At 31.6% G+C, this 13914-nt stretch overlaps 1 protein-coding gene across 7 annotated transcripts in view; it reads left to right on the top strand.

Annotated features, from left to right (window-relative positions):
• The window catches only part of ZNF638 (zinc finger protein 638), a 108996-nt gene that overhangs the window by 75070 nt on the left and 20012 nt on the right, over positions 1 to 13914 (top strand). For all 7 annotated transcript variants that reach the window (XR_004326408.1, XM_032497786.1, XM_032497784.1 and 4 more), the window contains exons 9-18: positions 1877 to 1935; positions 2160 to 2212; positions 4836 to 4886; positions 6730 to 6801; positions 7583 to 7669; positions 7936 to 8004; positions 8419 to 8456; positions 9790 to 9921; positions 11998 to 12126; positions 13416 to 13457. Coding sequence is in view for 6 of the 7 variants with exons in the window: in XM_032497786.1 (XP_032353677.1) it covers positions 1877 to 1935; positions 2160 to 2212; positions 4836 to 4886; positions 6730 to 6801; positions 7583 to 7669; positions 7936 to 8004; positions 8419 to 8456; positions 9790 to 9921; positions 11998 to 12126; positions 13416 to 13457 (732 nt within the window). In the remaining variant the exon portion in view is untranslated. The remainder of the gene's footprint in view (positions 1 to 1876; positions 1936 to 2159; positions 2213 to 4835; positions 4887 to 6729; positions 6802 to 7582; positions 7670 to 7935; positions 8005 to 8418; positions 8457 to 9789; positions 9922 to 11997; positions 12127 to 13415; positions 13458 to 13914) is intronic.

A 13914-nucleotide genomic window follows, 5' to 3' on the forward strand; every position in this document is an offset into this window, starting at 1 on the left:
TAAAGAGAGAAAACAAAGAGATACAGCCAATTCAGGAGAGTTTGATTTCATTTTATTTCAAAAACTATTAAACATCTGTTATGTGTCAGGCATTGTGGTTTCTGTAGAAGATGTAGTGATGAACAAGGTGAATGTACTTCCATCCTTCTTAGCGCTTTCAGTTTATTAGGGAATGTTAAAAATTGTAAAATCATGAAGAGGAAGGGCATGACGGTTTCATCTAGGAGACCCACCTGCATATAACTGGAATTCCAGAAGGAGGACACCACTTAAATACTGGTGAATATTTTAAATTTCATAGTTATAAAGGTACAAGCTATAGTGATCCAGGAAAAAAAAGGCAGAAAGTGTAAATGTAAACAGGAATAGTCTAGCCTCAGATAGCCTAGCAACACATTCTCAAGACTGAATAGGAAAAAGATTGAGTAGTTGTAATTCAGTACATGCATTTCAAGTCAGATCCTAAGTTGTGTGTTAGGACAGTATTCTCAGACGTGCATGAGCTTGGAGAACATTTCATCTGTATATCTTTCCTAAAATAGTGCTTTTATAAAAATGAAGAACTTAAGTGGAGAAGTTATGACATAAAATGATTGGTAATGAGTAATGAAATCATTTAACCATAAAGTCTAAACAGTCATATCTTTATAAAATAACATAAATTGTAAAAAAAAAAAAAAAGGTCAATTAAAATTAAAAACTATGATTTTGGTCTAAAATATGTTATTAAAATTGGCATGTAAGCCAAGGGGTAGGGGCTCTTAAATTTATACAGAATAAATCAATAGTTTCAAATTTCTTTTAAAACTAAAGATACCCATTAGTAGAATAAAAGTAGGAGGATGAATGTCTTCTAAACCATTGGAGTGAGGAAGGTATTTGGGATAAAATCCTACATAGCACAAAAGGAAATGGCAAGGATGCCCCAAACAAACAAAAAACATGACAATTAAAATTTAAGTTCAGATCAATTTTACACATGTTTATTGAATGTTCACTAATTGTCAAGCATGATTTTAGGCACTGGAGATAGAGTAGTGAAGAAGAGAAAGACCACAAGGAAATTAAAAGTACATACATACTATGTCTGTTAGCAACAAGTGCTGTGGAGAAAAATAACAAGAAAAGGAAAACAGAAGTGCTCTTGTGGGGGAATGAAGAGCTGTGCAACTTTCAATAAGGTAGTGATGGAGGTCTCATTGAAAAGGTGATATGTGAGCAAACTGTTCCCTGGATTGAGAGCATTCCAGAGAGAAGGAACAGCAACTGCAAAAGGCTTCTGAGGTCCATGCCTACGTAGCTTGTATGAGGAGTATAAAGGGTGCTTGGGATTAGAACTAGAGAAGGATAGGTGGTTTGTGGGTAGAGTGGGTGGAGAGTGTGGTGTAAACTCTGACGTATGGGCTTTTTCTCTGAGTGTGATGAAAAGTTTTTGAGTTTAGGAATGGCGTCATCAATCTGGTTCTACCTTAAGAATGGAGTGAGAGTGGGTGAAAAGGCAAGGACAGAAGCAGAGACTGTTACGAGGCTATTGTAGTAATTAAAGCAAAAGATGGGGGTAGATTGGACCAGGGTGATAGCAGTTAGACATCAGAAATGTTATAGCACTGTTTGGAATAATGTGTTTGGAAAATACTGATAAGAAAATGTAGATAAGTGATGAAAGACAGGACGTGAAATTACACTGTATGATCATGAATTGAAGAAAATATTTTAATCTTATCTATAAATAGAAAAAGGTAATTAGCATTTATTCTTCAGGAAAATTTTAGATTTTTTTGTGTGTATATATTTCTTAATGCTTTTGTGTGTTTTCTAAATAGCCTTTTATAATCAGGGAAGAAACTAAATTCTTCAAAATACTTTTCCTTCATAGAACAAAGAGGTGAAGAAAAAGATGTCAGATTCAAAGAAAACAGCTGCATCTACTTTAAAGTAAGTAAATCCATGATTTCCTGTGTGAGAATGAATATGCATATGAATTAAATTTTTATTTTTACAACTACATTTTTAATACATTTTATCGCCGTGACTCCCGTTTAAATGGGACATTGTTAAAGTTGAAGTATTTTAAACTTTTTTATATTTAAGCGTTGCATCTTTAGAAGTTTTAGAAGTTAGAATTTCATTCTGTGTTAAAGTTTTTCTTCTTTTAATAGAAAAGATACAGATGCTTCCAGAGCTGTTGAAACTGTGACTTCAGCCTCTGCTAGTAAGTTGTTACTTTTAATACTCCTCCAAATGAGTATATTTTGTCAGTTTATTAGAATCTTCTTGCAAGATGGTGCTAGGAAAACATTATTTATTGTGCTTTAGTGGAAGGGACCTGCATTGGCTCCTGTATTAGGCTTGTGATTAGTATTTAGTACCGTTTAATTATGAAGTCTCTTCTGGGATAAATTTAAGGACTCAGTGAGAATGAGTGAATGGGTGAATGAATGGACAAACCATGGTATATACCTACCACTCAGCAATTAAAAAGGAATGAATTATTGATACGTGTAACAACTTGGATTATAGAGAAATAATGCTGTTTGAAAAAATCAATCAAAAAATTTATGTATTGTAAGCTTTCATTTACATAACATTCTTGAAATGATAAAACTAAAGAGATAGAGAACAAATCAGTGGTGGTCAGGGCTTGAGGAAGAAGGAGGGAGGGAGGTAGCTGTTTCTGTAAGTGAGTACTAGGAAAGACCCCTGTGGTGGAACTGTTCTGTATCTTCACTGGTGGTCACAGTAATCTTCACATATATGATAGAATTTCATAGAACTAAATATACATTGAGCATATGTAGCCTGGGGAAATTTGAGTGTAAATTGTATCAATGTCAATTTCCTATTTGCAATATACTACTTAGTTATGCAAAATATTGCCATTAGAGGAAACTCCTTAAAGTGTATATGGGATCTCTCCCTGTTATTTCTTAGAAGGCCATGTGAATTTACAATAATCTCAAAATTAAAAGTTAGAGAAATGGTTTAAAATGCTGATAAAGCTATCATAGTAAATTGAAGCTGTAGATCAGTTTCATTTGATGTAAAGTTTTTAAGTAAAATTTTAGCATATAATATCTGGAAGTACATTAAATGAATAATGTACTATGCCCAAGAGGGGGTCGTATCAGAAATACAAAGATGGTTCAAAACTAAGACATCTGTCAGTTCAGTTTACTATCTTAAGTAGAGATATAAGTGCGAAATTCTTTAAAGTAGATGACTACTTCCTTAATATGATAGCATGTTTGTGTAACATACTTTGATTTAAATACATACAGACACATACATCACGTCAAAAGCCAAAGTATGCTTAAGAGTAAAACAGCAGAAGCGTTCCCATTAAGGTTGGGAACAAAACAAAGGATACCCTTCATCATATCTATGAGTTAACATAAATATTGTTCTGAAACTAGTAGCCATTACCCAGCACACTGCAAGCAAGAGGCATACAAAATGGAAAGTACGATAAAACATCATTTGCATTATTTGATGGAAAACCCAACAGAGTCTGTTGAAATGCTATTAAATATAATTAGCCAGTCTTAATTCTCTAAAATACTTTAAAAGTTTTAATTGCTTTATTAGATAAATAGAGTAACCATTTATATACTAATAAAATACTCTATATACAATAATAAGAAAGGTAAAAGCTATGAAAAGAAAACTTAAATACTAAGAGGCATAAAATAAGGCTTAAATAAGAAAACAGTTCATTATTGGATAAAAAGCTCTATTATAATATGCCTTTTTTCTTATATTAAAACATAAATATTAGGAACCTAGTAAAAAAAACCAACTGAATTAAAGTAAGATTTTTTTAAAACTCTGTAAGCTGACTATAAAGTTTATAGATAGAGTAGACAGGAAAATTCTGCAAAGGAAGAGTAATTAGGACAGACTAGTACTGAGAGATACTAAAATATATTAGAAAGTTAAAGATTTATATAGTATCAAACAACTGCATAAATAGACAAAAGATCAGTAAAACAGAAGAGATTCTAGATATTCCTCCAAACTGTGGAATATCAGCAAATCATTATGGTAATATTTCATATTAGCAGGGAAAAGATTAATTATTCATTAAACTGACTAGCCTCTTTATAAAGGTAATGCACTTGTAATATCAGAATAAATTAGCAAGATCAAAGATTTAATGTGATACATAGATGGTAATTTAAAGTGTTGAAAGAAAATGTGGAGGGTTTTTTGGTTTATTTTTAATTTCACAATGAGAAAGTCCTCCCCTATCAGGAAGACATTGACTACAGGAAAAGTATATTTGTACAAGTATTTTTGCATAACTGTTTTCTTAAAAATTGTTACCTCTGTAATACAGGCTAACTTTCTTAATATGTAAAAACCTCAATAACCCAAAAGATAAATTAGCAAATATTAAGAATAGGCAGATCACAAAGAAATAGAGATGAATTACACATATAAAAATTGACATAATTTTACTTAAAATCAAAGAAAAGATTAAATCATACTAGTTTCCATCTCAGATTGGAGTGATTAATAACTTTTCTCACATACTGTGTGTGAAAATGGGGAAGTCGCAGTCTTACGTACTATTGATGACATTAATTGGTACAACCTTGTTGGAGGACAATTTAATTTTAATTGTTAAAATTTAAATCTGTCCTTTTGTCTCAGCAAGTCCATGTCTAAGAATTTATGTATAGGTTATAGTTCCATGGGCATGCAAAGATGAGTATAAGGATGTTTCTTGCAGTGTTTTTTCCAAAATTATTGCTAAGTTAGCTCTTTTCTAAGTCTAAATGAAAGTCTAAATGATGTTATTTATATGTATTATTAATATATTTTTCTTATTTTAGCTAAAACTGGACAAACCAAGATATCTGCAGCCAAAATGAATAAATCTTCAGGTATTTTTTGTGTGTGTGTATTAGGATTCTAAGCAGATGAGTTAACTTTAAATTGTTTAAGAAGTTTTTGTCAGTAGTCTTGGATTACACGTGACATAGTGTGTGCTGAGTATATACTAACCTTTGAAATTTAGAGTCATCTAGAAATTTTGAGAAAGCGGGTTTAGTAGATAATGCTCTCTCCTTATAATAATTATCAAAATAATTTAACTGGAAAACTATTTCTCATGGTGAATATGAGAGATATTTCCCTGTTTCTCTTTTATTAAGGTCTTCTCTTTGCTTAATTTTATAAAATAGTCCAGGTAACCTTAGAGCAAATTATATTCTGTTTGCAGTTTTTATGGGCTATAGTGGGTTTCAAAGTAATTGTTAATTTTTTTTTTTCTTCTCCTAGCATTATCCCCCTTTGTTTTCCCTCCCATTTCTGCTCAATGCTGGTTAATTATTTTCTTAAGTGGATGGAGATCAGTGTATTAAATTGTCTTCCTTATAAAGGTAGAAAGGAAAGGGAGCAGTCTTGAACTAGCAGATATCGTTGTTAATGGCAGATCTGTAATTTTCATATAGTAGTTTCTTAGAAGCAATAATCTGAGGGAGTCGGGTGGCTAGAAAACTTGTTTTGAAGATTTATTTAGCAAACACTTTAGCATTACTTTAATAGTAAGTTTATGGGAGTCATTGGTGGAGATTTGGGGGAGCGGGTGCTAAAACCGTTAAGTGTTAGAAATTAATTCTGGATAGTTTTTCTTCAGTACTAGTCCTCAGTTACAAATAGTAAAATGAATTGGCTTGTGGTGGTGAAAGACCTTAAGGGCTTACTGGGGCTGAGGTTACTGCTGTGTGACAAACCTTGGAATTGACTAAGAAATGACGAGTTAAGTGACAAGCTGTAAGGATTGGTATTTTCTCTTTTTGACCAAAAATTAAGATCTGTCTTTAGATATAAAGGGTGGTTTTATAAACAACTGATTTTTTTAGATGTCAATAATTCTTTTATTTGTTTGATAACTTTTTGAAAGCATAATCATATTCTCACAAAAAGTCATGTTAGGTTGTTAGGACAATTACCACTCTTGTTTGTAGGACGGGGAGACGTGCACAGAAATCAGTAAAATTTCCCTAGACTTCACTACTTACTTGGAATTTAACTTGGATTTACTGACTTCTATCCGGGGGTTTTTCCTCATAGTACCTTGCTAGTTGTTGGGAATCCTTATTTTCAGAGCTAAACCTCCTGTCGTTCTCTGAAGGAAAAAGATTTTGGCTCTTTGGCAGTCTTTTTAGTGACACTTAGATGATTACAGTCTTTATAAGCAACAGTAATATATGCACATGTACAAAGAAGGGTCAGAGCAACTTAAATAGTCCTGTTCAGAGAGAGCCCATTAGAAGTACGTCAAAACCAGTCTTTATGTGGCCTGACCAATATGTAGTATTCTTAAATGCTTTTTGATCAGCTGGGAGCCAAGGAAGCATGGGCTGGGGGGCCCTAAATATAACTGCTTTTGGAACCATTAAAGGCATCAAGGGGTTATTTCTATTCTTATAGTTAGTAATTTTGCTTCTAGTTCATTCACACATTTGGAGATTTATTTAACTTGCCCGAATGGCTATTTTTAAGTACCTCAATGGAGAGGTGAATTCTTACGGCAGTGATGTTTCTCTTCCTAACAAACTATCATTTCTAATTTAGCAAATGACCTGTGTCCTGATGATGACAGCGTTTTATGTTTTGAGTAATATACAGTCTGTTGCTCTTTAAAATATTCTTTATGAAGTTCTTTGGGGATTGTTGATACTCGTTAAATAAACCAGTTTTGACCAAGCTTTTGTGATTTAGGGAAATCAGCGGGTTCTGTAAAATCTGTGGTAACAGTAGCTGCTAAAGGTAATAAAGCTTCACTCAAAACAGGTAAGACTGTTGGAAAGGAGAGATTATATTGTTTATTCTAAAGTTGCCTTAGAAGAATTAGTAAATATATCAAAAGCAAATTTTAAATTCATATAATTTGTAGTATCTAATAATATCTTGAAAAGTTTAGTAGATACTTCCTAGATATTTAAAACCTGACACACATAAGACTTTTATTTTTTGATGCTTTGGTCTTTGAGAGTATCTGCCATTGCAGATAACATTTTTGACAGCTATATAATCACAGACTGCTCTGCCACTCCCTCCTACAAATTGTTTAATCTTTGTTTTCCTCATTTTAGAGTTGTCACTTCATATTACCTTCCCCAGCTTATACAATTCCTCTGATACTTGTTACTTTAAAGAAGGTTTTCATTCGATGTTATAAGAATGTACCCTCAATAAAGAAATGGAACACTAAATTATAACATGTTGAAACTAACATGACCATTTATTAATACATTTTTCCAATTGCCTAATGCAATTTTAAAGAACTTTTGTAGAAATTATAAACTATGATTTTTTTCCTGTGAAATTATGATATGCTTTTGCCATATGAGGACTTAAATTTGTGAATCGTTAATGACCCTCAACAAAAATTGTATTTCAGTTTAAATTTACTTTTAATCTTACTGGTAAACAGATGCTGAAAATAAATGGAAATATATATGTGGGAAAGAGCTGCTTTTATAATAAAGTTAAGCTACATTTACTAATAGTATGAAACATGCTAATTGATTGAATAGACCTTATAATAATGGTTCGATTCTACTTTTAAAAGCAAAATCTAGTGGAAAGAAGTCTCTGGAAGTAAAAAAGACTGGAATTGTCAAAAACAAAGACGCCAGTAAACCTGTGATTGTACCAGGTAAGCTTGAAATGCTGTCATTCAATGCTTTCTTTAAATCCTGTTGGTATACATTCAAGGTATATTTTGAAATCATTGCTTAAAAATCTTCAAAAGGATTGTTTTGTGTTTCAAAGGAAAACTTGTATTAGCTTTGACTTAAATCAAGTCAGCCTGGAAGACTTGAAATTACAAAATAAACTAGCTTATCTTCCTGTTTATAGATTCATTAGTTTAATTTTATTAGTGTGTATTTCTAGACTATTAAAGTAGACTATTTCATGCAGAAAACTCTGAAATAAAGACGAGTGTGGAAGTCAAAGTCACTGAAAATGGTGCTAAAGAAACTATTTCAGGTAGGTTGATAGAAATTTTATTTTCTTCTCTTACATTTAAAGGTAAAAAATTTTCTTCTCTTACATTTAAAGGTAAAAAATTAAATTTTAAGAAAATAAGATATTTAATTTTGTGTCACATATATTTTTTTTCAATACCAGGGTCATAGTTAAGTGAAATTAAGAATGCTATGATTCAGATCTTCACCCTGTCTCTTGATTAGTCTGAAATTTTGTTCTCATAAGAAATAAAACTAAATGTACTATGTAAAAGCCAGTATAACTTTTGTAGTTATTTCCTATTTAAATTCTCTAGTCTTTTGCCCATTGTATACATTTTTATGTAGCTACCTGTTTAGTCTATTGTGGAATAAAGTGGGATCTTGATAAATAAAATATATCTGCATGAATTCTTATGTTATTTTCTATCTTAAGCTGCTGCTTTGGAGACCACAGAAAATGAACCAGTTAAGGTCAGTTTTTATATTTTATGTATTTTTTAAAAGCTTAAGGAATTTTGACACAACATATTTTTCTTACTATAGACCCAGGTAAAAAATGTACAGGATTTGGCATGGTGAAACATCCTGGACAGTTGTGATTTTATACATACGGTTTCAGTTCAAAAACCTTGAGTTGTAGAGTAAGTCACAAAAATTTAGGTGCAGATTATCAATAAATGTACACGTTATTGAAGATTACTTTTAACTGAGAAGAAAATGTTAGGCCAGTTAGCTTTTTGAGTAGAGTAATTTGTCACGTTAGAACCAATAGAATTTTATGAAATCTTTTTTTTTTTTCCACGGAGTCTAATGGGAGATATGTTAACATTTAGAATACCAGTTGTTTTTTGTGTTTTTAGAGTAGCAGGTAGGGTTTGCATTTTTATTTGACGAGCAGGAAGTTCACTTTATTGTTTTCTTGTGGTTATATGTCATGAATGTATTAAAATTTCATTAATTTAGACTTTACTGGTTGAAATTTTGAGATCCTTCAGGTGCTAAGGGTAAGTTTATTTTAGACTGGTTGTGCCATTCTTCATGTAGTAACTAATTTACTATTTTCTTTTAGGAAGAATATTTTAAAGCATCAGTAGAATATTTTAAGTTTACTTAAAGCACTTTAGAAGGAACCATTTGTGAATACAATTGATATGCTAGTTAAAAATCATTCTCAGCTGACTTATGAAAATTATAATTTCCCACCCTTTTCCTTCCCAAAAGAAGTCACAAGTTGCCTAATTTATACCTTCACATCCACTAAAGGAACAGTTGGCATTAATGAGAGTCATCTTGAAGAATAAAATAGATCTGAGAGAAGAGAAGGCAGAAATGAAAGTATTTACTGTATTGTGGGGATTGGGTTATGGAGTGAGGACTCTAAGAGACTAACTAAGCTTCTTTTATATTGCCCAAAGGGGGTTTATTTTACTCAGTAAGGTAAAAAGATATGCTCAGATTCAGACCTTGAACATGTTAGCATCATAAGGCACAGGAACGACAACAGTATACAAAAGGAAGGAGTTGTAGTTAGATACTGACACACTTGTGTTTTTAAACCTTTTTTTAAGCAGTGGTTGCAAAAGAACCAAAGACCTTGACTAGATGACAGATGGTATGATTGTTGAAATTATTCTGTGTGCTTGAAGAGAGGAAATTTGCATTTTGTTTTGTTTTTAATTTGTAGTTCAGACCAACCTTCTGAATTGATCAGACTTAGTATTAAATACAATTTAAATATTAACATGATCTGCAGTGTTTAAATAGCAGTTCAATTTTAATGTCGATTTTTAAATTTGTTTTGAAGGAAACAGAAGAGATGTGTGTGGTACTTATTTCTGATTTGCCTAATAAGGGATATTCTGTCGAAGAAGTTTACAACCTAGTAAAACCATTTGGTGGCTTAAAGGATATTTTGATTTTATCATCTCATAAAAAGGTAAGGGTTAAAAATAGTTGCGAATTCATATGGCTGCAAGCACATTTTGAAAAATGTTAAACTTCACAAAACTAGGAAGAAAGGGTTTAAGAGCAACACCTCAAAGTAAGCTGTCTCAAGCTAAGATATTTTTAAAATGTAAAACACAAATAATCCCTTATTTTAAAAATAACATTATTCCAATCAGACATAGTTTTATGATAGGAAGGATGGATTTCCCCATTAAAGTTTTGCTCAAATGTTTGGTTTAACAGAAGGTATTTTGCATCTTTAATTGTTAATACAGAGTTTTAAACAAGTTATAAAATTTTATAGAATACTCTTATTAGTATTTCTGCTGTTTGACCAATATACTCAAATGAGAAGTAACCATTTTCAGACTCAGACTAGTGAAGTCATCAGAACTTAGAACAACCTAGATTTATGTGTATGTTTTCAGTTTTCTGTAAGTATATATTGCTTTTGTAATTTTAAACAAAACAAAATGTATGGTTAATAATGAACAACTTGTGGAAGGTATTTTATAGGAGGTGAAATTTCAGGCAAGTTTAAATAATGGAAACAACACTGTTGTAAGTGGTGGAAAGTAGTGTTCTTAAAATAGAAAGGAGTTGATGATCACTAGAGATTTTTGAGAGCCCAGCCACTGTGCTTAAGAAAACAAAGTAAGAGGGGAGAGTGAGTTTAAGTAGTTAAATGCAATTTCACTTTATGTTAAAAGTAGATTATTTGAGGCCTTCCTTTTGCCTTTTGAGATGGCTCACACTCTGTCTTTGGAGTGTGTATCTACTTTTACTTTAAACTGAACACCTACCCCCATGCCTCATGGCCTCTCTGGACTTCTGAGATGGCCTGCACTCTCTCTATGGAGTGTGCATCTCTCTGAGAAAATCTACCTTCACTCTTAAAAAAAGAAAAAAAGAAAGATTATTTGAATCATGCGCAACTCTAAATATATTTAACACTGATGAATTGTACACTTAAACAAGTGAACATTACGATATGTAAACTATATTTCAGTAAAGCTGTTTTTTAGAAAGCACATTATTTGTAATGTTCAGTGATATATAAGAATAAAAAAATGCATTTTTAATGTAAGAATTTTATGTGACAGTACATTGAAATAGGGGGAAATTCTGTGAATCTGGGAATGAATAATTCAAAGTCATACTTTGCATCATATACCAGAGTAGATATATATAGATAAATATGAAGTCCAAATACAGAAAATCTAGATTATTATATGCCCAATTTTGCTTAGAGTTGAGTAGAAATATTAAGTATTTGGAGATTTAATATTTTTCTAGATGTTAGATGGGAAGATAACTGATTTAGTCATACAAACATTTTAGAAATTTGTGAAGCTAAAATTAACATAAAGCAAAATAGAGATAAAAATTAATTGTGTAAAATGGTAAACAAAGGATTTGTTTAAACATGCTGTAAAATATTGAAAGTTTAATACATTGGCAATTGACAAAGATAATTCATTTTTTAATTACAACTATAAACAAAAATATGGGATATTTCTGCCTCATTAATTATCAGACATATGGAAGAATGTTCAGTCTCTTTACTTACCCAGGTATGAAAATTAAAATGTATGGAACTACAGTTTTACACTGTAAACAATGAAATAAAATAACTTGGCCTCATTACATATTTCTTTGGTTCTTTCATTTCTCATATATTTCTCATATTTTGTCAATCATTAAGTTTATTTACTCAGTAGCTGTTCATTAAATGTCTTCTACATTCTAGATATTGCTCTAGGCACTAAGGCTACAGTGATGAATAATAAAGATAATTAAGATTTTCCTTACTGTCATTTACTACAATGTCCCTTCTTATTTCTCTTTAATATTGCCTTATGAGTTCAGTCATTCATTATTTCTTGGTTATGGTTGTAATGTTCTAAGTCTATTGACCTCACCTTTCTAAGGAATGCATTTTTTATCTTAAAAATATTTACTAAGTTTTTCAGTTCATTTGACTCTTACGTATTAAATTTTTTCAAGAAAAAGTGAATTAATTAAGACATTTATTTTTTCATTCTTGTAATTTCTATTTTAAAAGGCATTTATAGAAATAAGTAGAAAGTCTGCAGATTCTATGGTAAAATTTTATACCTGCTTCCCAATATCGATGGATGGAAATCAACTCTCAATAAGTATGGCTCCTGAAAATATGAATTTAAAAGACGAGGTAAATAATAGACTTAACATCATATTTACTAGAATATTATTAAATTTCTAAATCAAAGTTATTGTAGGCTGTTATGTTTTCTAGTTTTCTTCGCTGGGTCACATATTTTTCCTCAAACAGTGAGAAAGCATCTTCTTGTTTCTCCATACTCTCCCATCTCACTGTTTGAGAGTTACTTCCATATTGAAGGAATACAATCCCTCATGTATGTTGGAATGGAAAAAAAATTGTGAACTACAGTCTGTAGAGAACTCTATTCTCGTCTCCCTGCCATTATCCATCATCCAAACTGGAATTCCAGAGGTTATCTTTAATTTTTCCCTCTCATTTCTCACAACCAATTGGGTCACTAGTCTTGTCTGTTTTAACTCCAATAGTTCTGGAGTTTGTTCCCTCTTCATCCCATTCACCATTGCTTCACCTCTTAAAAACTCTAACTAAAATAGTTACTCTTTATATCTTCTACCTTCAGTTTTGTCTCCTTCAGAACCCTTTTCACAAAGTATGAGCCTGCATAAAATTTGAACCTAATCAAATTTAACTGATTTAGAAACTTCATTGTTTCTGTGTGGCCTACATTTACTACTAAGAGGCATGAAGCAGAGATATTAGAATCTCTACAGGAAGGTGGAAATGCATGCATCTTGGAAAAGCCCTCCATTGAGAATCACTCTAATGGGATGTAATTGCTAAGGTTGTTTTATATATGTCAGTACTACTGTCAAAGAGGAAAAAAAAATAAGAACTGTAGTCTCATAAAGTTCCTTTTCTATACATTGAAGCCTTCTGTTAGCTAGCGTCTCCCAGCTTTGACATCCTAGTCTCATGTCACTCTTGGCTTCTTTATAATTAGCACCAAATCACTGTACACTTAAAACCCTGTGATGTTTTTACCAGCCTACATTTTTGCTCTTCCTCATCCCCTATTTTACTTAGTAAACTTTTTGTTTTATAATTTGAATTCTCTTACTGTCTGCTAAGTTAAATCTCCTTTTCCTTGTATATGAATTTGAGTGTTCTCTCCTAAATGGTACCTATGACCTTATTAGTCTTTAAATTTACTTATGGGACTAGGAAGAATTAAGGTCCACGGGTCGGGTGGGACTTAGATAACTTGTTTAGGAAGAGGGAGAGATTTTGGAAGAAACGGAACTTTTGCTTATTTCTCACTTTATGAAATAGTTCTTAATGCTTTTTAATATAGGTTATTTTACTATAAATTTTGACTAATTAAATTTATAAATGAGAAAGAGCTTATACCTTCAGTCTTCTTCTATTTGCCTTTCTAGGAAGCTGTATTTACAACTTTGATTAGAGAAAATGACCCAGAGGTGAGTTTTGCACTTAAATGCTTGTGTACACTTGTTTAATTGATAGAAACTGATTATTTTATTGTTCACCTCTTAAGAATTAAGGAAAATCTTAGCACTAATTGTAAAATATTGAGGTGATGGAGATGTCACATGAGTCTTCTCTTGGTAAAAATAAGAAAGGGTAAAGAAGTCCTAATGTGAAATATTTTCTAGATACTGGAGCCATATTAACTGGCTTGGGTAAATACTGAGTATATTAAGTGTTTTGGGTGAATATTACATTGATAGAAGAAAGATTATACTTTCTTTTTGGTATGTTGTTTCACTGATTCTCAAATCTAAAACTGAGACCTCACTGTCTTTACCCATATAATCATTTTCTTACTCTTGGGAGAGGACATCACTTGACCTCTGAAAAATTACATTATTGTTAATCTGTGTTTTACAGTTTGATACTTCAGCTTTGTTTCTCTTT

This window comes from Camelus ferus, chromosome 15, assembly GCF_009834535.1.
Source record: "Camelus ferus isolate YT-003-E chromosome 15, BCGSAC_Cfer_1.0, whole genome shotgun sequence".
Taxonomy (NCBI): domain Eukaryota; kingdom Metazoa; phylum Chordata; class Mammalia; order Artiodactyla; family Camelidae; genus Camelus; species Camelus ferus.